The sequence below is a fragment of the Saccoglossus kowalevskii genome, chromosome 9 (genome assembly GCF_978046115.1).
Source record: "Saccoglossus kowalevskii chromosome 9, keSacKowa6.1, whole genome shotgun sequence".
In the NCBI taxonomy this organism is placed as follows: Eukaryota; Metazoa; Hemichordata; class Enteropneusta; family Harrimaniidae; genus Saccoglossus; species Saccoglossus kowalevskii.
Window position 1 is genome coordinate 35,889,321 of NC_140649.1, and position 27,051 is coordinate 35,916,371.

The following is a 27,051-nucleotide window of genomic DNA, read 5'->3' on the forward strand; positions in this document are numbered from 1 at the left end:
TAATCATGGTCCTTCGCTCATATTTGTCACGTAATCATGGTCCTTCGCTCATATTTGTCACGTAATCATGGTCCTTCGCTCATATTTATAATATAATCGTGGTCCTTCGCTCATATTAGCCACGTAATCACGGTCATTCGCTCATATTTCCAATAAAAACGATGTTCTTCGTTCATATTTATAATATAATTGTGGTCCTTCGCTTTTGTATTTTTCATGTAATGTATTTATCATGGTATTTTTGTAAATTTAATCGCTACTGCATAATTTGTGTACAATTGCAACGTATAACAACGTAATTTGTATCAGGTTTTATAGTCATTACACCCGTTTAAGTCCTTCGGTCCTTCGGTTAGGTCCTTCGGTCCTTCGCGGTCCTTCCTTTTAGTGAGTTCCCGGATCGGTAACCGTGGTGGCACAGGCAGTGTTAGAAGCTCTATGGACTTGATGTGGATGGTAGCTGAAGTATCGTCGATGCCAAGATTTGAGGAGCGTGACAGAACACTGCAGGACTACAATAGGACACTGATACTGTAAACTTTATCACAGTTTTGCTTTGGTTTAATTCCCTGGCCTGAAGGTATTGTATAGCCCAACTCTCAGTTTACGTAACTACATATTAAGCACAGTAGATGGATAATATATTGAAGTCGTTGATTTCCTTGATTTGTTAATTAGCGTGATTTATTAGTGATAAGTTCTTGTGCACAAGTTTCATGTTAATTTCTGAGTATGAATATCTGTTAATGAGGTTTAGAGAATAAAATAGCTTAGTTAACTGTATGCACATTGTCATCACAATTCATTGTATGCTCCCGTGTGCGTGGCCACTCCTCTGATCTGTGACACTATCTAGTGGTCGTTTTTGTAGAACACATTTGTATCGCATGTTATTTCATTCCTGGGATAATTTAATTTTCACATTCTCGGTAGCTAATAATTTCGAATATTCGTAATTTGAATCTTACATGTCTTCTTTATGTTACTTTTGCTCTTGCAGCCCATATACTGAATACTCCAACATTTAATATTAAACAAAATAGTTTCTGGTCAGTGGATTACTTAAAATGTGATCCACATTTAATGCATCTGTTTGCATCTGTTTAAGGGTATTTGTTTATTTCACCATACTCCCTGGTTACGTAAATGTGGTACAAGAACTGATTCTATTATTATGTATATCGGAGTGAAAGTGTGACATTGCGTCAAGAGAGAATATTTGTTGGCATTTCGAGAGATTAAATTCGCAATTGTGTTACCAAAACACACATTTTTTGCAGTGTAAATGTGAATGCCCAAACCCAGAATTTCAAATGGTCTACCCCTAGTCGGCAAAGAACTGGAAAACGGTATCGATTATCCGGTGCCCGAGTTTGGCACAAAGTTCGGTGGTGACAACAACTCTATTAGGCGTTCTGCAGATGTCGGAAATCGGTATACTTTCAGAAGTATGTATGTCTGTTTTGTTATACAGCCATGGTTTTGAGAACAGGGATGCGCTCGTTCGAGCGATTTTTAAGCTCGACAAAACGCACAACACAAATGAGCTGAGCCAACCAGATACACTAAGAGTATTATACCTTGTATAGAAGTTAGATGCAGCATTATATCTTTCTAATAGTATTGTAGCTTGTCTATATGTATTGTCTATGGAGCTATATTTATCTAAATGTGATAAACACAGATATATTGGGATATTTAGACAATCTAAATATCATCTAGAGCTAGAATTGGCGGCTAAACATGGACGGGGGTCTTGCTTAATATATTTCGGAACGATATTGCCGCAATATATTCCGACATACCTATGTTCCGACAGTCCTATGTTCCGACACCCCTATGTTCCGACACCCCTATGTTCTGACATCCCTATATCCCGACACCCCTATATATGACACCCATATATTCCGACACCCCTATATTCCGACATCCCTATATTCAGACACTCCTATATATGTTCCGACACCCCTATTTTCCGACACCCCTATATTCCGACATCCCTATATCCCGACATCCCTATATATGACACCCATATATTCCGACACCCCTATATTCCGACATCCCTATAGTCCGACACCCCTATGTTCCGACATCCCCATGTTTCGACACCTCTATGTTCCGACATCCCTATGTTCCGACATCCCCACATTCCGACACCCCTATGTTCTGACATCCCTATATTCTGACAACCCTATGTTGAGATGCTAATAGGTTCTGACACCTACAAAATTTTAGAAACGTTTTTGATATTTCACTGCATTTTTATCTGTTTACTATATTTAATATATTTCGGAACGATATTGCCGCAATATATTCCGACATACCTATGTTCCGACAGTCCTATGTTCCGACACCCCTATGTTCCGACACCCCTATGTTCTGACATCCCTATATCCCGACACCCCTATATATGACACCCATATATTCCGACACCCCTATATTCCGACATCCCTATATTCAGACACTCCTATATATGTTCCGACACCCCTATTTTCCGACACCCCTATATTCCGACATCCCTATATCCCGACATCCCTATATATGACACCCATATATTCCGACACCCCTATATTCCGACATCCCTATAGTCCGACACCCCTATGTTCCGACATCCCCATGTTTCGACACCTCTATGTTCCGACATCCCTATGTTCCGACATCCCCACATTCCGACACCCCTATGTTCTGACATCCCTATATTCTGACAACCCTATGTTGAGATGCTAATAGGTTCTGACACCTACAAAATTTTAGAAACGTTTTTGATATTTCACTGCATTTTTATATGTTTACTATAAGAACAAATATCACCCTACGCTCACCTTTTGTAACACAATGTTACATTTCTTTACATTAAAAATAAAATAAGTATGCCTGATTATAATACTGGCTATTGCCTTTCGTGGAGGTGTTTTGTGATCATCGTCGGCAATTATACAATCAGATTTACAATGTAATTACATTGTTCAGTACTTTTATGGTCGACGATCATCCAATAAATCATGCGCCGACCAGAATGTGCCATATTGTCAATGAAAATATGGTTATTACATCGCATATTACTTATTGACATTCATTAACCTTATTATACATTTTGTATTCAACCCCAAGTAGTGAAGTACTTAACATAACAGTAAACTCTCAATTATACTAAACAAAAGACCTTTAAAGTCTATGACATCATCCGTTGTCTCGAATAATTTTGCATGTAATTATAGTCACTGCAATGGGATAGACAGGAAATCCCTACTTGACCAGATTCTATTATCCATTTCTGACAATGCAATGGTTGAAAACTTACCTATTGAAATGCATGCTGACCGAGAGAGACACATTTGAACTTCTTCACCGAATAATCGTCAACAATTATTATATTTTCTGTAAACCTCACCTTTCTCCATCAAAGGTCGTAAGCATTAGATATTACATAAATTAATATAGTAGCAACCATGTAAATCATAATATCATTTATTTTTTCAAAGAGGCAAATTTATGGGAGTCTCAATTTTAATAATTTGCATTGTTGTTTTCTGCCATTTTAATGGAACAAAAGAAAAATAATTACAAACATATTTCCAAGAGACAGTTTAATCCTTCATTGTGCTAAATCGCAGTGAAAACAATGCAGTAACTGAGCTTCGTAAATATTCATCGGGACCCAAGCTAACAGGATTCTGTTTCATAATTAATGACGTCACTGATTGCCCTTAGGGCTAGTTTCAATGATCTGTACCATTAGGTCGAAATGCAGTTTGTTCCATGTATTTACCTTGTTTGGTTATCAAGACATGGTTTTCCAAATACATAATGAGCCATGTGCTTATGCATATTAATGAGATTATATAATCATTTACAGTAATCTTTTATGTTAGTTACATCCTTTGTTTGATGTCTTCATTATGACCCTGGTTACATGTCCTGTTCTGCAAAGTGTTTCAGATATGACAGTTATGCATATTAATGAGTTCACATGACCATATATGGCCATCTGTTGTTTTAATCAAATCTCTTGTTCAACATCAGCATAATACTACAGGTGTCAACTTCCCAACTTCAACCGTGACAGTACTTGAGATATAACAGTTATGCATATTAATGAGGTTAGAAGCCCCCACCCCATGGGCGCCCGACCACGTGGTCTAGCAGTGTCCTATTTGGGCAAAATGATGTATCTAAAGACACAAATGCACGTACAAAATTTGAGAGTAATCGGACTGATACAAAACATGTAATTGCATAATTTCTATTTTCAACAAATCCAAGATGGCGGCCAAACTACTTGACTAATCAAAATTATATTATTTTTCTCATATGAAGCTATGGCCAGGCATGTTATATATAAAAACATCCAGTAGATCTTTTGAAGCACCATTAAGAAATAAACGCCTAAACGTTTGGTAAATTTTGCCTAAAATCCAAGATGGCGACCAAACCACGTGACTGATCTGATTTTTTAAAAACATTTTGAAAGAGTTCAGCATAGAGATGCAATATAGCAAATGAAAAAAAAAATCACGCAATTGTAGAATAAGTAAAAAACTACTTCCTGTTTGTAAGAAAACCAAAATGGCGGCCAAACCATGTGACCAATCAAAATCATTTTTTTCAAACTGAAATGCGTGTCATGTATTGATGATAAAACACCGTATTGGAGAGCATTTTGCCAAGTGGTTCTGAAAAAGAAGATTGTGTTTTTTTACCGTTTTTTGAGAACAATCATGGCGGAAAAAGTCACGTGACCGCTAAAGTTGTTATTACTGATATCTATTACACATGAGTTGTTCTATATACCATAAAAAATCTGAACGCCTAGACCCTCAGAAAGTGGTCAAAAAGCCACTTCCGGTTTTATTCCAATCTAATACGGTTGCCAAAAGAATTGACCAATCACATTGTGAAAGTCAGGTACACCAGTTAACATTAGGGACTGGGGTTTTCCCAAACGGCTTGACGAAAAAAGTTACGGAAGAAAGAAGAAAGAGGAAAAAACCGAACGATAATAGTAGGGGCCTAGCCCTACGGGCTTGGGCCCCTAAATATCGAAATGGAAATGGTAAAGAAAATGCCCGGATGTATCAGACTTCTTGATTTTCTGTATTGAAAATGTTATTATGTCAAACTGTTTGTTTTTTGAATTGTTTTGCAATAGACATAATTTTTGACCTTGAACATTTCCATGTGATGTTTCTATATGTCGTTGAAAATTATGCTGTTAAGAAATTATTTCATATGTTCATGAAACGGTTCTTGTCGCTTTGAAGATTGGCTACGGACGACTGACTTCGAAACGTTCCACCCAAATCGGACGTCGCTGTCGGATGTGGATGGAACGTCTAACGTCAGTCTTCCGTACGCCATCTTAAAAGCAATAACCCCTTTTAAGAATATATGGAATCATTTCAGCGACTTTTTTACAGAATAATTTGTGTATTTTGCAAAACACTCCAAGCAACAACTTGTTTGGCGCTACTAGTTTCTTGTTGGAGTGATATATTGCGTTCAAAATCATGTGATTACTCGAAATGCACACTAATTAAGTAATTTGTTGCTGTAACAGTTATTGAAAACTAAATGTGTAAGTGTGGCCAATAGTTATACTAGAGTGAAATATAAACGTGCTTCTGCATTCTCCATGAATTTCGTAACTTTCTATGATCACGTTAAAGAAAAAACCTGTTTTAGATTACATCAGTTTTTCGATTATTTTTTCAGCTCGTAACAATAGAATCATTCAATGTAGAACTATCATGCATGCTATCAGAAAGCATTTTTGGCACAATTTACTGAAAAGACGAGTTTTGCATTGCTCATGAATATTATTTTTTGCAAATTAGATGATTATTTCAACCAATCGTGCAGCTCCCTCTCGAAATACAAAACCCGCGCTTTATGTGTTTCGCGCATTGCATCACGGGACAAATACAGATATAGTATACATTTGTATAACACAAATGAAGGACTGATCGACATACTACACAGTGACTATTATCAGTTATAAACTTGTTAGTAGTTCCAAAATATGTTGAAATGTTCAAACATCATTTATTGAGTGCAAATGCTAATCTTATTATTAGACTTAGCCGCTAAAAACGTGAAAAAATAGGCTCACCATAAGACATACTAAAGTTGCATAATGAGTTAACGGACTGCAAGAAGACAGAAAAATAAATGGCCATGATCTGAACTTAGTCCCACAACTGAACTGACACAGCAAAAAATAAAAACTGAATTAAAAAAAAAAAATATTTCCTCGGGAAAATAAAAGTTTATATATTTCCTGTTTTGGATTCTAAGTCGAATGAGGGTTGTAACAATTGTATTTCTAACATTACTGTTATGTTTTGGGATTTAATACACTTGACAACCAATATTCCTTACATGAGTTGATGTGTTCCAGTGACGTGGTGTGAAAATGGACAACATTATTCTGAATAGAGATGACAAATTTAACATAAAAAGACGTTGAAAACAGCATTTGTATAATTTTATTCGGTGAACTCAAAGAGTAGCGGTAAGTGACTTGAATATATGTTGGATTTCGTCTTTTATACCAAAACACTGTGGTCTAATAGCTGTTCAATTATCTATATCAGGTTACGTCCTTGAACGTGTTAAAGCCGTAGGTAAAACCGGTACTTGGGGATCATTAATTAGCCTACGGTGTATGCATTTAATTATTTATTACTTAATGGAGCATAAATGTTATTTTAAATTAACTAATCCATCATAATGTAAAAGTTATTTATATATCATACCCAACATATAACGGATTTAAAAGCACTGCTCTTAAACCCCATACGATCGTCCGGCATCTGTGTCTTTCTTCGAAGAGTTCTTATTTTATTCAGAAGCCTTACTTTGTCAAATCACGGTTACTAGTAACCGCGGTCAAATATAAGATCATATTCTGACATTGGCACAGAGTTCGTACACAAGCAACATCCTGATTTAAACATAATAGTATTTCCACTTATTTTTTTCTTTGAAATAGAATGTGTTTATTATTGTAATGATTGTTATAACATACTGTATTGATAAAATCACTTTTTCTGTCAATTTGATTGATAATTGAGTGCTGTCTCCAATAGATATTGATTTTCTTTTTTCAATTTGTAAACATTCATAGTATACAAAGAGATTATTGTGTCATTCTAATTCTTACAAAAGTACACAGCTTTACTTTTGACTCTTGGGGGTTTATTCGAGTGATAGTGTAATTTGTATAAAAATATTGTTACATCATTTTCATTGAAACTCTTGAAGCTTGCTTTCAACTATAACTAGAAAGACATCTAATAAAAACAAATCGACTCCTCTTTCATAATCTTGGAAACTTGGGGGGGGGGTATGAAGTATTTGGAAGTCATGTCTTTACTGTACAATTCACAATTATTCAGAGAGAAAAATTAGTCATCTTTAATAATGTCAAATATAATTAGTCTTTATAATACTGCCCGTGATCAAATAATATAGCCTTTAGTAATGTAGTCATACTCAACCTGGGAATCTTTTTTAGAATATTCATTTTTTTCCTTTTAGTGGGATTATTAGCTAGATTAATGACTAATGTTGGATAAGTTTATATCTAGACAACTTAGATATTCAAATGATTCATGCAATTTAAGCCGGGGGCGTTATTCAGGTTTGAACATGAATTTTAAACTGTTCTATTTTAGTAATTCTATTCTAAATCTGGACGCTTTTTATTTTCATTTTCATCAGCCATAGACCTTACAGTAAAAGGTCACGGAAATAACAAAGATAGTGTTGAATATCTTGTTGCTGTTCAACATTACAAAAATATTCGTACCACGTCACACCCTCAATTAAGAGTGTCACACACATCTCAACCTTGTACAATATTAGAAATAATAATTAAAAAAATCTAAATTTACATAAAAGTATTCAACTATCAATAAATTCAACCAATTAACACAATATAAAAACATACGGTATTTAAAATGTTATACTTTAAAATACTTTATTTTCGTTTGGAATTATTTTTTTTCTATTTTTGTTGAAGGAATGATTCAGTTAAAATAAATTCCAGTGAATATGCCCCTTTTCCTATATTTTACATTCAACTCGTCCAAAATCAGTAAAAATAAATTCCATACAGGGAAAGTTTAATAAAATGGAGGATAAAATTCAAACTAAAAACAATAATAAATTAACTTCTGTTGGAAATATACTAACCAATCAACAGATAAAAAAAATAAAATAAAAAAAAAGTAAAAGAATGATATAAATTTACTTATGTTATTACTTCTGAAAAAATAAGCAGGATATCACCATAAAGCAGTAACAAATAGAAAGAGTTTAATGAATAATATCAGATTTATCATCATTTTAGCAAGTTGACTGCTGTGGCGTTCAATACAGTATCTGCAATCATAATTCTAGCAGTTACCATTATATATATCTCAGTTACCATTATATATATCTCAATACAACTATTATCATAAAAGTTATCAAATAGTTACGAGACAATCTGTCAATTGTTAACCTCTCATTCTCAGGTTCATTTTCTGTAAGGTTTGTGATAAGTTAACCACAAGTAAAAAGTTAAAAATAACCAAGAATGTTTATAGGGGCAATTTAATTACATCTATATGAAAATAACAAAATACACAGTGTGTCACACTACGAGTTATAGGAAGGTGGCCATCCGGGTTCTGTTCGATGTGAGACTCACAATGGCATATAGAACGTGAAATTTCACAAAAAGACACAGAGGACAGACAAGTTTAAAACATAATTAAAACTTACTTTATTACAATAAAAAAATAATACACTGAGTTTCATGTGAACTGAAAAAAAAAACAAAAAAAAATTGGCATAACTTACCTCCCAGCCTGGGATAAAAACAAACAACTAATAAAATTTAGGTTCTTGAGCAGGACTACAATAAGTTCAGGCTTCAGAAAATACAATAACTGGAGATTAATCTTGGTGAAAATATTCAGAATAATTATTAAAATCCACTAAATGCAATGTATAATATATCTGGGTAAACCAAGCAGGTGTGTAAAAAAAGAAGGTAAAACTTTCTCAGTGCAACCAAAATATACAGAAAAATGTTTGCATAGTAATTATTTATTAACTTTCAAATATAAAACAGGAGAAATTCAAATAAATAAAAGTATTTACAATTCTAAGCAGGACTTGAGAACAAAATTTAAGGCGCTAATCTTGTCAATTATTATTAATTAAAGCATATTTCATAAATATAAATGAATTCAATACTACAGTATAATAAATTATATTTAATACTCATGTATGTACTTTACTCATGTCAATTTCACTCCATGTTGATTTCTAACTGTTTAGATGTATAATCAACAATTTACAATTCAGCGGATGTTATGTTCCTTGTATTGACAATTTGACAACAAATATTTTGAATAGATCACAAACTGTATGTTCACAGATAAAATTTGAAAACAGTAACGGTAAAAATCTAGAATTTAAAAAGCATCTCAAGAAATACAGTTCCCAAATACACTGTATAGTTTCCGGACACTTCTATGTGAGAATCGAAATGCTTTTGAACATAATTGCAAAACACACATCTAGAAATAAGTACTGTTAGATACTGTTGACTGATTTGTTTTCACTTAAGTGATACAAAAGATACAAATTGCATACAAATCAAATTATTTTCTCCTTCTTGCCTGCACATAAAAAAACACTGTATAAAATTTAAAATATTTTTTTACTGACATACATGTATACTGTATAAAAATTACAAACCACTGGTTGCCATGACAATGATATAAATCACAGCAAACAAAATTATAATAAATTGACTGAAAATTTATTTCTTAATTGAATTTACCGCCACTACCAGAATATCGTGACTCAAAAAAACCTGTCTACTTTTTCCAACTCTTGATCAAAATACCTGTATACATGTATGAGAATACTGTCTATATTAGTGAAAGTAATCTGAGTACCTGAGAACAGCAATATGATTGGACGAAATTAGGAATATACCATAACCAATCAGAGGAAGTGTTATAAAAACAATATAATACAAATTCATAATGCACTGTTTAACTGCCCAGTATAAAATTCCCTGATTGGTCAAAATTCGTCCAAATCCACTATGCTGCTGATTAATATTCAATCAGGGCAGATGTTACAACTCTCATCTATAGCGGACAGTTGATGATACCAGCGCCACCAACAGCCTGACGTTGAAAATCAATCTGTGATGATATTCCAGTGGAGCTCTGAGAAGTCAGGAATTGAGAGTAACATCCTATGAATCCAGTCGTATATCGGCCTGCACTCAGCTGAGAAATGTCACCTTTGTAGCCACCTATCGATGATAACGAGAAAAAAAATCAAATTTCTAGTAACATGATGAAGTTTATTTTCATTGTTATAATATATAGGAGTATGTGTGTCAAATGATATGTATTTATTACAGAATGTCAATGCATCTGCCAATTTACGGAATCTGGCAGATAAGAAAATTTCAAATCTTCTTCGTAAGTATCAAGTTTGAACAATATCTATCTTGCATTGGACACTGAAACGAATGCATGTACACTCAGATGACATAATGTACATTTGGTGTTATGTCTACACACATTTTATATTGCAATCAGCCTAGGCATGTAACAGATTTGGTTCTGGAACAATATTTTTGAAAACAAAATGACAAACATCAGAATTCCACAAGGTTCTGCGTACAAACTATATTTGCATGGAGGAATTGCAGAAATGTCTGATTTAGATGCTTGAGGATAGACACTGATTTTGTATGTGAACGTACCAAGGTACAGATAGGTATCGTCTGTATTGAGACCAGTCTGGGTGCCAGGACTCTGTGAACTATATGTGAACATAGTTCCTGTCATATCAAGTACATTCAACGTCGCTGACAATAGAGTTCTGCAAAGAATGATATTATTCAATTAATCAATTTAATTTTCTTGACCAATTAATTTACATACTGTATAGTAAACCATTGGTAGAGCTGAATATGCAAATTAGGAGGTTGAATAACCATAGAAAAACAAAAGAATTTTACATATAAACACTTGAGGGCTTAATGTGAAGATCCATCATTCATGGATTAAATACAATCTCAATAGCAGTGTTCTCACTAGAATTGTGTTTTAAAAGAAACAAAAATTAGGAATTTATTTGATGATCCTTGTAGTATGGAGGATATACATAAAACTCTAAGTAGTGATAGGAAGTTTAGCAATTGTGCCTGATACTTTTGTAATTTTGTTTATGGTTTCAGCAGAATTACTTGTAGACTACTGTGTTGTAATTGAAAATAAAAAAAAGATTGAATTTATTATTTATAACCACAAAATCCAAAATTGCAAATTCACTTGAAATCTGTTATGAAATGATCATTGCTATAATAGAAAGTGCATCCCCATTAAATGTATTTACACTTAAATAATAGTCTAAGGAAAAACACAGTACACTGGTAGTAGTGTATGTGTAAATATCAGACGTGTTCCTATGGTTAAAATAAGTCATATTTTATTTGATTCAGCAAACATCAAATAATTGATTTTATTTTCACTTCTATTGAAGTTAAGCTTCTAATAAAGAAGGTAGTACAATACTGATAACATTTATTTTGCATCTGAAAAGTCTATAAGCTTACCTTTGTACTATAACATTATACCAAGAATTATCCACCATGGGAACTGTGTCTGCCACAACCTGACCAATGCCACTACCAAGGTTGTATCGGAACTCCAACGTTCCATTGTAGATCCCAAGAGAGATGAAATCGGTTGTTGATGATTTGCCATTCCACAGTAATAGAGCATTGGGAGATGAATCATCAACTCGAAGTACTAGGTTAAAAGAATTCACCGTTGGATCGCCGTCACTAGAGGAAATTGATGAAAATAAGAGCAATGTTGAATATATAATGATTCTGCGAAGTGTGAATGTACAGTGATTAAAATATGCCCACAGGTAGTATGGTAATCGTTTTAATCAACATCCAACAGTGGTCAATGCAATTCTGGTTCTGTATTCTTGTGATATTTTATTATTATTATTATTATCATTATTACTTGGAATTTATTTTCACTGAAAGAATGAGTCAGTGAAAACAAAATCTAGCAAATAACTTTTTTCCTATATTTTACATTCAACTTTTACAGTAATACATTATTACCTCATTGCAAATAGCAGTAAAAAACAGTTAATTTGAATCTGAACAGTTAGTGAATGTCAGAGATATAGCTTCAGAACTGCATTCACTAAAACAAAGAAAAGTGTTCAAATGCGATGTACCGGTAAATAAATGGTAACCTGTTCAAATGTTGGTCGTATAGGAGTATGAATATGAAATTGTAAATTCTATTGATAACTGATATATAATATAAATACCTGACAATGATTTCTTTAGGATATTCTAAGTAGCTCAAACCAGAGAATGAAGGTAGAGTAAATATCAACTCTGTAAGTTAAAAAAAAACAGTCAACATTATGTGCAAGTGTAACAAGTCTGTTGGTGCTACAACTAAGTTAAAATAAGACAGACATGGAATGAATTACAGTGATGCCTTGAGACAAACACTTACCATTTGAGCATGTTGGACCACTGTATAAGTAAGTACATAGGCATAGTGACTGTCCTGTTGCATCGGTGTAGCACGTTCCTCCATTGTCACATTGTATGTCTCCTAAACTTCCGCATGTTGTCAAATCACAATCCGTTCCTGAAACATCAACCGTCAGAAGTAGTTTTAAAAAATGATGATACTGAATATAGAATAGATTTTGTTTTCACTCCAGTGGTGTGTGTCATGAGAAAAAGTACTGAAATAAAGTTGGTAGACTGCATTGCATATAGCCCTGGTTCTATATCTATGATAAAAATGCTCCCTGACAAGATTAATATTGAGGTACTAAACTCACCTGTGTAGCCAATGGGACACTGACATCGATATCCATTGGGCTCAGTCTCATCTTCAACACATTGTGCTATATCAGGGCATGTAGATGGGATACTACATATAGATGGTGCACAGTCTTCAACAGCTTTCCCCTCACTGGCTGCCGATAAATTTATCAAGCTTCCTTGAATCTGAACATCACGAATGCAGCCAATGTAGCCTGTGATAAAATAATATACATGTTCATGTGTAATCTCCCAGGGAAAAAACAATACATGTTATAATTATGTATAGTGTATTCATTGTTATGCTAAGCAAGCTGTATTGTCTATCCCCTACTCTAAATTACTCTGGAGAGAACCCATTATGTATATTACACTATTGCCAACAAAATGATTTAGTTTACCTGCGTGTGGAGCAAATCTTAGGTATGTATAAATGAGTGTACCTATGACAGGTAAGTAATATAATTTTGAATGTTATTATTTAAAACATTTTTAAAAACGTTTATCATGTTACATATTTAAACAACATATTTTAATAAATAATTAAAGTTACTTGATTTCCCCTGCTTCATGCTCAGACTGAAAAGGAACAAAACAAGGAATTGAAACAGGCACTAGTTTTGACACGAGAAACTACATATTTTATAAATAGTTTTTTTACCTCTGTTAACTCTGGCAGATGCGGGTATATCTATAGAAGCAGGTACTCCACCAATGTAAGTAACCTCACCTACATCCAGCTCCTGGGCTCCCCCAACAGCTTGCGAGGATATCATGTCACCGTCATCGATCATTAATGTCCCATCCTTTCCAGTACGTGTCGCTTGTATAGTGTGCCACTCATTTAGGGAGATTACATTGTTGCTTACAGCAACTGCTGCTCCTGTTAACAGAACAAGTATTCAAGTTATATGGGAATGGTTGTCCAAAAACAGGCATGCAAATATATAGCAACATCTAAACATCATAAATCTAACATCCGCAGTGAGAGCAAACAAACTGACAGGAACACCAATATTTCACTTCCAACATTGTAATATTTTCAGAATATTGTCTTCAGTTTTTTGCTATTGCTTCAACATTTTCAATACCAACAAGCTGAGGCTCCTAGACACAATCATCTCATGTGGGATATGCATAACTAAAGTGAAGTAAAAACGCTCAGATTCAAACACTGAATAAATGAAATTATTTTCAAATGGTATTTGTGGATTTGGATAAAATATATTTAAATATGGCTTGAAAAAATTGTCTGAAATATAAAAACGTTAAATAATTGAATCTTAAGAGTATTCTACATTTGAACACACTGAATTTAATTTAGTATTTGTCTACAAATATAGAATTTCATTTCAAATTTGAGAACTCTCGTTAAACATTGACATTTGATATGCAAACAAGTGTGTTTACTTTCCAACAGTTGTAGGCAAAGACAACAAAAAACACTGATGGCAATCTTTTAAGAAATATTACAATGTTGCGAGGAAAACTGATAGAGAGATAGCAGCTTTTGTGATCATTTTATTTCGGCACTTTCTGTCAATGTAGATTGTTATCACTAGATACTATTTACCCAATCTCTTGATTTTTATAAAAATTCATAAATTTCAACGGCAGTCACCAATCAATGAGTGCAGCGTGTATTAACACTATTTGGAAATGTTATTCCATCAGCCAAGAGAAAGTCCCTCATTTCAGTTTGATTTGTGAAATTCATAAATATTGAGAGAATGATTTGTGGTGTTGATATTTTTTTCCGCTGATAAGACATTGTTAATTTTTTTTTACACTTTTCAACAAATGAATTTGAACTAATTGATCAAAAAAAAAAAAAACTTACCTGAGCCGAGGTCAAAGACAAAGTACAGCTTGCCTCCAGCCAATCCGATAGTGATAAAATCATTAAATAAACTGTTCCATAACAGGATACCATCAGCATTGACCGCTTTGAATTCAAGTTGAATGTCAATCACTGTCATTCTCATCAGAATAGATTGGAAACCCAGATAAGAGTTTCCATTAAAGGAAGGTGTGGAGATAGTGACAACTGTAACAAAACAGAAATGATTCGATTGTGATGTCCTGAGTTACAGTTTGTGATATGTAAATTCAATAATTATGTGTCTACTACTTTGAGCCATTTGTATGCAGAGTTCTCTAAATTATCATCATTTTTGTTTGCACATTTTAAATCCAAGTTCAGTGGATGAATGTCATGACAACTTTTCTAATTTCAATGGCATCTTTTTTAGACATGTTTTGTTTTGAATATGGACTTATGCAGAACTAGCACCAAAACCTATCAGGGATGCATGGCTCTAAGGCATAATCTTGACTTCATATAACATTCTGATACCCAGTATGTACTATACCCAGTGATGTTTTAATCTTATGCTAATAGCCCACCTTCTGTACATAGTGTTCCAGTCCAGCCAACTTGACACACGCACTGAAATGTGTCATCAGTAAGTGTAACACATTCACCTTCATTCTGACAAGGGCCAGAAGAGCAAGGAGTTGTAGAGCAGTATCCTACATCGGTCCCTTCTAATGAATCCTGCCATTTGACAGTATCCATGAGACTAGTACCACCAATCTAGAAATATAAATATGCAGGATAATTGGAGAGAAACAAATAAAAACACAAAAAAAGTTGAATATAAACAGTGAATCACCACTCTAAATGAAGTACCCTTGGTACATTTAACCTTGATACATTTACATCAATCACATGCAATCAATACTACATGTATTATCTAGCATTTTAAGGTGGATGCCAGAAATCACAGTATGATATATATTTGCACACATGTGCAAGATAATATGCAGTCATTTCAAAACTGAACTACCGGTAGTAAACGTTTTGCCAGCAAAAGCAAGTTCCAGAGGGCTCTCCTACAGCCCTCTGAAAAAAGTGATTCATGATACCTATTTAGAATCAATCTTACAATCAATTCTATGCACTGTTGTGTTTAGAATGCTTATAATGTCAGTCTAGATTCTGTATGATCAGCAAACATACATCTCCATGTTGTATATAACCTTTGAGCCCTCATCATGTTTTCAAAGTAGACATCTTGTCTTGTCTACTTGTTCCAAACCAAAATCATTACAACTATGAATGGTATAATTGTTCATGCCCAAATTTTGCAAATTTTAATGTAATTTTCCATGTTGAACATGATTATCATTTACTAAATTTTGTGAATGGTGACTTAAATAGATTATGTTGTTCAAAGAATTCATATCTGCTTGGTGATACTCAGAATTTAATATTTACCTGTAAATCTTGAATGCAGCCTTGAAACCCTGTGAAAAATCCCATATCATTATTTACTGCACTAAAATCAGGCACACCACCAATGTACATAGTATTCACTGAGAGTCCAACTGATATACCTTCTGCTTGACCTGAGAATGACTGTCCATCAACTTCTAATGTTACAAACTTTCCAATACGGATTACTGTAATGGTGTGCCACTCATTGAGAGTTGTTTCGTAGCTGGTTATCCTGCCTGTGTATGAACCTATAGATAAATAGTGATGATACAAATATAAATCAAACTACCATTTTGTTTAATCAGTTCCTGCTAAAATGTTTGTGCAGCATTTTCTTAACTTAAGTTTTAATAGGCAATACAGCTGTCTCAAAATCATGTTTCTACAAATCTAGTCAAATATAAATGAAAATAAATCCTTTTAGAGGCTTGATGTAATCCCAGAACAGAGTAATGGTCTAAAAAACATCCACTGTCAAAGACCACTATCATTCTGATGCCATTTTAATTTGAACAAATTTGCTAATCCTGTGACAAAAAACGTATTCTTCACTAGATCTAAAGCCATATTACTACTGTGTGGAGCAGCATAGATGACATGACATACAACATGCGTATGAATTATGTGAAAACAAATATGCATCAAGATAGCTTGACAAATGCAAACTAATTGGAATTTTTCGACATTTTTTTAAAGTTCAATTTGTTTTTGTGCTGAGTTTGACAATGCAGGCTCCCACACTTTAAAGAACAGTGGCCATTTTGATTTATTATATACATGCAGAGTCCTAATCTATTTTGTTATCCCTGTTCAACAAGAATGTGGCAACACATGATGCTGAACACTGGATATTTAGTAAATTACCTGAAGACAAAGTCAAAGAAAAAATACAAATCATGATATATCCAATTAACAATGGCCACACTTATTGCTTCTTCAGTTTTTAAAAAATTTGTGAAAAAAAAAAGAAATTGAAAATATTGAAACAAAAGTTCAACAAAGATGAGGCAATAAGCCTCAGTGTAAAATGGCAGTTAAGATCATGTTGAGAGTAAGAGATAGTTTCCCTCAAATGGTGTTTCATTTCCTTCAAATCATGGTGTCCTCTGCTTCAATTATCATGGTTACATATTTCAGTTGAACAGTGAACATGATGACGAGAGAAAATGAAGCAGTATTCAAAAAAATTCTTGTGGCTCTCTCACTCCCAACAAGATCTAAAAAGTCTTTTGCATCCAAGGTCTAAACCCAGTATTGCACAGTGGAATCATGGGAAACCATTACATTACATGCAGCTAACAATGTAACTAACATGAAGCATTTAACCATACGACTGCCAGTCTGGGGGGGAAAAAAGCTTTTTTTTTGAAAAACGTTTTTTTTTTTAATCACAAATCTTACTTTATGACATCTGGTAAATTTTTAAATTGATACAACAAAAATAACCCTTACCAAGATCTAGCCGAACTTGGAATCTGGTTTCTAAGTAACCAAGTGAGAAGAAATCTGGGATAGTTGGGTCTGTCTCTGTCAAGTACAATATCAAACCATTGGCATCAACAGGTCTGACGCGAACCATTATATACAGCTCATCATTGATATTAGGTGGTGGTGCGAACATCAAATACGAATCACCATAAAATTCCGGAATGATATCAGATAGATCTGCATATTAGAAAGTCAACATGATGAGAAGAATAGACTTTAAATACAAATAGCTGTCGATATGATTTTTAAAACAGAGCCCATGATATTTGTTTTAGTTCATCAAATATTGTTTTTTCTCCTATCATTATGTGCAGTTTTCCTAATACAATGATTACAAACAGTTGAATGGTGACGAGTTTGAATAAGTGATATCGGACCAAACCTTGACACTATCTACGGACAATTTTGAAAGAATATCATTATACGCCTGGCTGTGAAAACAATAGAATTTATCTGCCAAACATGTACCGATATGTTTGAAAGTGTTCAGGGCATATTCAACTGTGTCTTGTAAAATGGGCGTCATATTATATTTACGTCACATTCGAATACTTTCTTTTGTTTAAATCAGACTTGGCAATAGTGCAGCATGTGATGAAAATACAACTGACTGAAAGCTAACCACGGTTCACCTATACTATGTGTTGGCAGAGGGCACAATGGCTGTATTGCTTTCATGTATACTTGTATAATCTCACCTTGATCTAGTTCACAGTATTGTCCAGTCTTATCTGAAGGACAAACGCACATAAATCCATCCATCGTAGAGACACACGTTGATCCATCTGCACACTGAGTATTACCCGCACAGTTATCTGAAGTCATTGCACAATCATTTCCAATGTATCCAATGGGACACTGACATGAATACGAATAAGCCTCGGACACACACGTGCCGCCATTTAGACAGGGTTCAGCGTCACACAAACTGGTGTCGCATTGGCCTACGTTGGCACCACTAATGGCATCTAAGGTTCTAGTAGAAACAGAATAAAAAGAAAAAAGTTTAAGCTTGCTTGAATTTTGTCTACACTAATGGAGTGCTGTGTTAAAATGAACCTTATCAAAACGATTCAATTTATTTTTGTGTAGAAAGTGGTTTGGTAACAGATCCTATTATATCATTCTGTGTTTTATTTACACTGGTCAGAATTGCGGAAAACAAAATCCTGTTGACATCTTGACAAATTTGGTCAAATTTTCAGAGTAAAAATCAGTGATCAACACCATAGAAAAGATTTAAGTTACCATTATGAAAGCTGTAAAAACTATTTCAATACCTATTGTTTTAAAAGTGAAGTTTACATAAATAACTGTATCATGTCTGGATAATACGCAATGGTTTTAGAACTATGCAAATTTAGTTATTTTTCATGTGTATGTCAGTCTAGATGAATATTTATTGATTCTTCCATTGGTGTAACACTGAATACTGTCCCTAAATGGTGTTTTTATATAACCATAGGTCCAAGAAAAAAATTCTAAGATCGACAAAAAGTTTGAAGAACCAAAAAAATACAATTTTGTGATTAGTCAGAATTTTAGAAAATTTTACAAAAATCTGCCAAAATAATTACATGGTCAAACTTTTACGAGTGAAAGTTTTTACAGTTAATACTTAATGATGCATTACTCACCCATATAGATATCCCTGTATTGTCAATGTTAGTATACATCCATAAAAACCACTTGATATACCAGCTCTGACTGAGGGCGCTGTCATGTCATCACTACCACCCATGTACACCTCTGGATTAACATTGAGTGATGTCAGTAACCCGGAAGACGTACCAACTTTAGGACTGTGACAATAGATACAATAGATTAAGGAATACAATGGTTCAACTTCATTAGTGTAGTGGAATGTTATGACGCAATGTATAATATATAGAAATGATGTAATTGATCATTCCACCCAGACAAAACATTATTCCATTTTTATTTTATATAATTTTTTTTATCAGAACTGGGAATGGAAAAATTGTGTCCATTTAGGCCATTTTATTTTAGAAATTATCAAAAAATATATAGAAATGTGCAAAATCTTGTACAAAATCTTTGGTTGGACTATAAAGTTTAAAGAGTTAATACTCTCTTTTGTGGATGGACAATATAAACCACAATTTATCATCAATTACAAATTATTGTTGTATTGATTCAAAATTTATCAAACAACTGTGAATAATAACTAAAGTTATTTTCTTTAGACTGGCAGTAGAAGAAAATATAAGTATCATTAGCTGCATCCATCAGCTTTGTAAAGCAATACGAGTAATGGTTTCCTATAATTCCACTGTACAACACTGAGTTTAGACCCTGGATGCAAAAAAGGCCTCTGATTGAGATAGGTATTACTATAAAGAGCATGCAGAGACAATTTACTTCACCACTGAGATCTCATACCTACTACTGTTAAATCTCTATTAGAAGCTGCATCCCTAATAGAAGTTGCACTCATACTTTTTGAACAATTGAGACCCAAACATTCATCATTTACCCCATATGAGTAGATGCTCTAATAGAAGCTGCATCCCTTCTGTTGCATTGTACCATTTTAATAGAAGTTGCGACTTCTAATACAGATTTTACAGTAGTATCTATCCTCAATGCAACAAGATTATAATTATTTACCTTTGTCCCTGCACTGTTAAAGTAGCTGAATTTCCATTCCTATCAACTGTGACATCTATCCATACATTCAACGGTACTGGATCACTGGTAACACGACCAGTACCACCACCTATAGTATATATGTATACAGAAAAGGAAAAAATAATTGCATGATGAACACAGTTCATAACGTATGCACTAAATATTTTAGCTTCATAAAAAATAATCTGTGCATAACATGCATCATCAAAAACTTAGGTCAAAGTGAAGAAGCCGAAGCTTTTATGCAAAATATCAATCTTCACCAGCTACTCTCCCCTAATAACATTTCATACCATCTCAGACAAAAAAAAAGTTTTCATATTTGTTCTATTGGTTCCTATATTTATCTCCAAAAAAATAAAAATAAAAAGCTTGTTTTGCTTGTCATTACAGGTCTACCATTCTGAGTTAATCATCTCTCCAAGTAACCAATACTGACAAGTCATTTTAATCATAAAACACAAGCAATTATGATAAAGCAAACACAACGCCAGCATTCATGTAGGTTATGAAAGCTCACGATGATCTACATACCAAGATTGAATTCAAACTCCACTTGACTGTCCACCAACGACAAAGCAAAGAAATCTCCCGCTATGTTATCTTGTATGCTGAACAACAACAAACCATCAGGTTGCTCTGCACGGAACTTTATGGATATCGATAATGTATCTAAGACTGGGTTATCAGGTGGCAATGGATACTTAATAAAGGAGTTACCATTGAAAGAAGGAATACTGAATGATGTCACTGAAAATAAAAAATTGAAATGTTGTAAACTACTATGCAGTGAGAATTGCTGGTTAACTTTTACTGTATAAAACCTTCACACAAATTGTTTTTTTCTCTGTGAATCGTTTGCAAAACACAGATAAAATGATAATATCCATCATGATATTTATCACACCATGTCAGTGACATTCCATGCTAAACTTTGAATGATATGCACTATGTAAATGAGCTCTAATTTTCAGTTTTCACTCAAAATATTTTAACCATTTTTGTCCCAATCTCTTAAAGTAAAGGGCAGACTATAAATGGCAGTATTTTCTGAAAATGTGCTGAAAAGGGAGAAATGGTGGTGAAAAAATAAAACACGATGCTAGGTTTCCTTGAAATCTACACACACCAACCAATGCATATATTTAGCCCAATGTTTTGTTGCTACCTAATGATTGGATTGATTTAGTCACATGACCATAATATTAATCTTGCAGGAAGAGGTCGACATTGACATGAATGTGTTATAGGATTTTTGCATCTCATTATTGAGTTGGTATGTGGCTGATTTTGTTCTAAAAACATTTGGTTTCAGTTGTGATTATAAGAGATATACAAAGTCCCTCAGACATGGATAAGTTATAGTGAGATTATATATAGTGTAATACCCTACAAACTGTCGCAGTCAATATTCTGGAAAATAAAACAATTATTTGACTTAATTCACTATTTATACCTATTTCACACTGAGGTCCTGCGTATCCTAATGGACATCGACACTGCACATCTCCTGTATTCTCAGTACATGTACCGCCATGTTGACAGGGATTGCTCTGACATATTGATACTTCACACTCAGGACCAGAGAAACCATCAAAGCATTCACAATTGTATCCAGTACCATCCTGAAATATTTCATTCAGACATTAGTTCATCAGAAAGTTGTTTTTAATCTGAGAAAGTAACTACCAGTACCGTAAAATTAGAAGCCGCATCCCTAATAGAAGTCACACCCATTCTTTTTAAACAATTGGAATCAAAAATTCACCATTTCTCATATGTGTAGATGCCGCATCCCCTCTGTTGCATTGTGCCATTTAATTATAAACCACTGCTTCTAATACAAATTTTACAGAAGTAAAATCAGAAATTTTTAAAGCATTACAAATTCTTGATGATAGATTAAGTTCCAACAAATGAATGACGAAGTGCAAATAAAAATGTGGATTTCCAGGTTTCAATGGAAATAATGATATATTATTCACAATGCACCCTGCTTTGATGGCCATTTTATAAATTGGACAATGACAAAATAATAATTCAAAAATTCTTCGCAATTAAAAATAACAATTTAGCAAATCTCCAGGAACTTCCAGTCTAGAAAATGTGTTAGCCACAGCTACAATGTATCTTTTACTTTCTAATTGTCTAGGTTTTTGCTCCAGCAACAGCTCATTTGAACTGTAATACCTGGAAGAAGATGACTTACCAGTTCAATGCATTGTCCATTGTAGTTACAAGTGACTAATTCACAGACACTGACATAACAGTTATCGATATTCACACCATACAGGTATTCAGTGAGAAGATCGACTGACTGTCCTGCAATCTGCAAGTCATTTATACATCCAGTGAAGGCACTGTCAATACTAATGCCACTGACACCCTGTAAATAAAAATAAGGAAATGAATAATCCACTCCAAAGTTTTGTACTAAGTATTTGTATTTTTAAGACAGACACAATGACTTTGGCAAACATTTCGTCCTCACAATTGCGAAAAATTAATAGCGATGAAAATAAAATGTTTACAGAAAGTTACATGTATCTGAAATCATAACTTGAGTACCCAGGGGGTACTGAGGGGATGATTACACTGATATAGGTTATTGGTGTAACATTGTACAGGTATTAGGTGTATATATGCGCAATTATAAAATTGGGGTCACAAGAAACCACAAGCGATTTTCAAAAAACACCATATATGTCTCAGAATGATTTGTTTTGTTTTTGAATACATTTTATATTTAGTGGTTGTGGAGAACTAAATGCAGAGACATTATTTGGTTTACACAGTTAAACTGTAAGGGAAAGTTATGTTACATTATATAGTTAACATTTTTTAAATTTTCAGACACAAAGTAACATTTGAAGCTTTTATGAAAACTTTGCCTACTAATTGAGCCTTTGAGTGTCAAATGTTTCTCCTGTTCACAATAAACTATAGATTTCTTCTATACAAAGAACGTTTGGTCGTGTGGAACAAATATGTATTTGCATGACTGTCAAGTTCACAATGAATCAATTTATTTAACTCACATCTGGCAAACCTCCCAAGTACACAGTACTTAAACCTGCAATAACAGAACCAGTGTATGGAGCTATCGTATTATCACTACTTCCAATATTCATAAAAATATTGCCGCTTCCTTGTTCTATGTTAATTAGATGGAAAGCATTGTCGTTATAACTCTGCTGACTGATCAGCTGTACAGATTCCTGGTTGGTGACCTGCATCATGAAAGTGACACGACCATCTTGGAGATATATAGCAATGTAATCAGCTGAAAAAAAGGTGGAAAAAATGTACAGTTGAAACCAGGACATAAACTTTCACAACTTGAAAGTTAAATCAATTGAGTGCCATGAAATACTACATTGTATATTTCAACTGAAACTCATTTTTGCTCAATAAACTTTTTGGGTGTTTTGTATGGAATTTATATTCACTGATATTTGACGAGTTGAATGTAAAATAAATGAAAAAATGCATTTTCACAAGATTTTATTTTCACCTATATCGGCCGTTTAACGAAAATAGCCAAAATAAATTCCAAGCGAAAATAAAATATTTTAAAAATACATCTGCAATGTGTTACCAAAACTATAACAGAGGCTAGACAAATTTAATCTTTAAAAAAAAAAGAAGATAAAATTCCAAATCAGTTTATCATACCTGTTGGGGTCTGAGTGACGGCATAGAGAAGCATTCCATTGGTCGATGTGGATTTAAACGACAGAAGAACATTGAGCTGCCCGAAGAAAGCCTGGTTATATTGGAGATAGCTGGATGGTTGAAATGCTGGAATCTGAATATTGATAGCTGTGGAAAAAAAGACAGTCATTAAAATATGACATATTTTGACCATAGACTCATTTTAATCAAGTATATGCACTTCTACTAGAAGAAATACTGGATACAAATACATGAATAGTTATTTAATAGTATCAGTGAGTTTTTTAAAAATTATTTATTACTAAAATCAATAGATCAATGTACAGATCTGAAACCTGTTCTGTGATTGCGAACAAATATTTTTATTAAACCTTTGAATGTCATTAATTTATCAATAACACTTTTATGTATGTGACGATACAGGTATTTTAGTAGGCATAGAATCCCATTGGCTACAGTTGATGACGAGCATGGAAATGAGTATGCAAATTTAACTGAGTAGTGAAAAAAGTTGATCTCTGAGTTTACAGAATTAACAAACACTGTAAATAGGAACAGTCACTATTTCTCATACAGATTTACTAATTTATGTATTTAATAATAGTAATTTGTGCTTCTGAGTAGACAATCAGCCAGGAAGATCAAACTGGCAACCTCCCCGGTGCAAACATGATAATCACTGTACCATGCCTTAATTATTATCTGGTGCCTCTGTCAATCTTTAACTAATTTAAATTTAGGTTTAAGACAGAATGATATACAAAAATAAATTCCTCCTGAACTCAAATATTTTTCAAGGTATAGATTCCTCTATAAACTCACAAGGGTAATGATAAATACTAAACTTTTTTAGTAGTGAAATTAAAATTTATTAAAATATTACCATGGGCTAGGGTTGAATGTTTCAAGATACTAGTAGTTTACTAGCTGTTTATAAAAAAATGCTTACAGTTTACTACCAATTTCCTTAAAGGTTGTTAATTACACATGGTATAATTGTTCAGGTGTACCTTAATGCAAAGAATATAATATATATTATCACTGCAATGAATGCATGAGACCACTCACTACTGATTATATGCTTTCCAATTTGTTATCTTCCATTCATATTAATAATTTCCTTTGGAAACAATAGCCTGACATGTAGGCATGAGTAGGCCATCGCCGGCTGAACGGCATCAGACCCCACTTACGTCTGACAGTATAGTGTACTGTAGAATACTTTATTTTAGCTGGATTAAATTTTTGCTGAAAAGACTTATTGGGTGTTTTGTATGAAATTTATTTTCACTGATTATTGACAATGTAAACTATAAGAAAAAATGCATATTCACTGGATTTTATTTTTACTGAATCTTTCCTTCAGCGAAAATTAACTCCAAGCGAAAATAAAGTATTTTACAGTACGTCTTGTTGGCTAAATCATTACTGCGAATTCGTAAAGTTCACGCTTTCTTGCAATGAATATTCATCATGGTAACACCGTCAATCAAAGCCAAGTTTGCATTGTCGGCAAAAATCACAGACTGTGTTCAACAAGATGATAAACATTGGGCAGAAATGTGCCAGCACCTTATCACACAATATGTCAACAAACAAATAAACCCTGCAGTAAATGGTTACTTTTTGATGGCTGTCACTAACTGACATTCCTGCAATTTGATTGGTGCCGAAAAAAAATAGTCGGGGGAAGTGAAAAACTACATTGTTCTGTCAGACGTGTGTCGGGTTTGGAGCACCGTGGAGGGCGCAACTCACACGACCTCGTCAGGCTATTCGAACAATTTATATTTTTGTTTTTCTGTGATAAATAAGTAATTACGCAAGATGGATTGTATAATGTGTGACAGTACTTACTCTGTTTACAGTGAACTCCAGTCAGTCCAACAGGACAAAGACATTGATAATTGAACATATCAGTTGGTACACACTGTGCATTGTTACTGCATTCATTACTGCTACATGGATTGTATTGACATCGGTCACCAGAGTACGGAGATACACACTCACAAGTATAGCCATTTACCTATAGTGATACAAAATATTTACAAGATGAATCAAATCAAATCAGATCCAATCAAAAGTAAAGTGATTTGCGAGAAATACATACATTTCTTAAAATAATAAAGCATGTGAATATGTGAAAAAAAAATGTTTAGTGTTGTCCCAGTTTGTTCCGTTTTCTTGCATGTTTCTTTCCTTTTTGAATAACTTTGTTCATTTTCAAGCATCTATTGGTTCTGTGAAGTCTTTGGTCAAAACAAGTTCAACATGAATGAGAATGGAATACATATACATGGATATCAAAGTTGTATCCCTGTAATTTATAAATTCTTCAGTGAAAACAAGGTAAGTGTTCATAAAATATATGCACATGCGAGTATTTTGAAAGGGTTACGAATGTCATTTTTCCTGAGACAACCAATATATAATTTTCTTATGCTTTATTGAAATCTGAATCAGCAACAATATTGCATGCAAAATGAAATCAAAGAAAGCTTAGAAAGAACTCCCGTGAACTCCGAGTATTGAAGACACATTAAAAATTAATTCAAAATTACTTGTACTTGAGATATTGATGGAATAGCTGAAAACCAATTTTGTAAATCAGGTAACTGATATGAACTGATTTGAGTGTAAAACTAATAAGGCCTGCGTAATGTAATATCTATGTACCAAGTTTCATTGAAATGTGATGACTACTACTTGAAATATCAAAAGCTGAAAATTAATTAATTATGTAAATTAGGTAATTAATACGTGCTGATATTTCACTAAAAACTATCAAGTCTGTGCAGTGTCCTATGGCATCTATGTACCAAGTTTTATTGAAATGTGATGATTAGTACTTGAAATATCAAAAGCTGAAAATTAATTAATTATGCAAATTAGGCAGTTAATATGTACCCTAAAAACTATCAGGTCTGTGCAGTGTCCTATGATATCTATGTACCAAGTTTTATTGAAATATGATGATTAGTACTTGAGATATCAGTGGAAAAGCCAAAAATTTATTAATCATTATGCAAATTAGGTAATTAATATTGCACAGATTTTTATCCAA

The 27,051-nt window shown here is 33.5% G+C and overlaps 1 protein-coding gene across 1 annotated transcript in view; it reads right to left on the reverse strand.

Annotated features, from left to right (window-relative positions):
* Positions 1-8,746: 8,746 nt before the first annotated feature.
* The window catches only part of LOC100375739 (uncharacterized), a 70,592-nt gene continuing 52,287 nt past the window's right edge, over positions 8,747-27,051 (reverse strand). Inside the window, exons 31-50 of the mRNA XM_085504084.1 lie at positions 25,845-26,013; positions 23,988-24,134; positions 23,351-23,595; positions 22,522-22,698; positions 21,769-21,937; positions 20,847-21,062; positions 20,292-20,400; positions 19,298-19,462; positions 18,359-18,636; positions 17,625-17,837; positions 16,173-16,420; positions 15,299-15,488; positions 14,733-14,939; positions 13,554-13,775; positions 12,910-13,107; positions 12,573-12,710; positions 12,379-12,448; positions 11,639-11,869; positions 10,784-10,902; positions 8,747-10,324 (exon numbers count right to left, since the gene is read on the reverse strand). Of these exons, the coding sequence (XP_085360210.1) occupies positions 10,155-10,324; positions 10,784-10,902; positions 11,639-11,869; positions 12,379-12,448; positions 12,573-12,710; positions 12,910-13,107; positions 13,554-13,775; positions 14,733-14,939; positions 15,299-15,488; positions 16,173-16,420; positions 17,625-17,837; positions 18,359-18,636; positions 19,298-19,462; positions 20,292-20,400; positions 20,847-21,062; positions 21,769-21,937; positions 22,522-22,698; positions 23,351-23,595; positions 23,988-24,134; positions 25,845-26,013 (3,681 nt within the window). The 3' untranslated portion in view covers positions 8,747-10,154. The remainder of the gene's footprint in view (positions 10,325-10,783; positions 10,903-11,638; positions 11,870-12,378; positions 12,449-12,572; positions 12,711-12,909; positions 13,108-13,553; positions 13,776-14,732; positions 14,940-15,298; positions 15,489-16,172; positions 16,421-17,624; positions 17,838-18,358; positions 18,637-19,297; positions 19,463-20,291; positions 20,401-20,846; positions 21,063-21,768; positions 21,938-22,521; positions 22,699-23,350; positions 23,596-23,987; positions 24,135-25,844; positions 26,014-27,051) is intronic.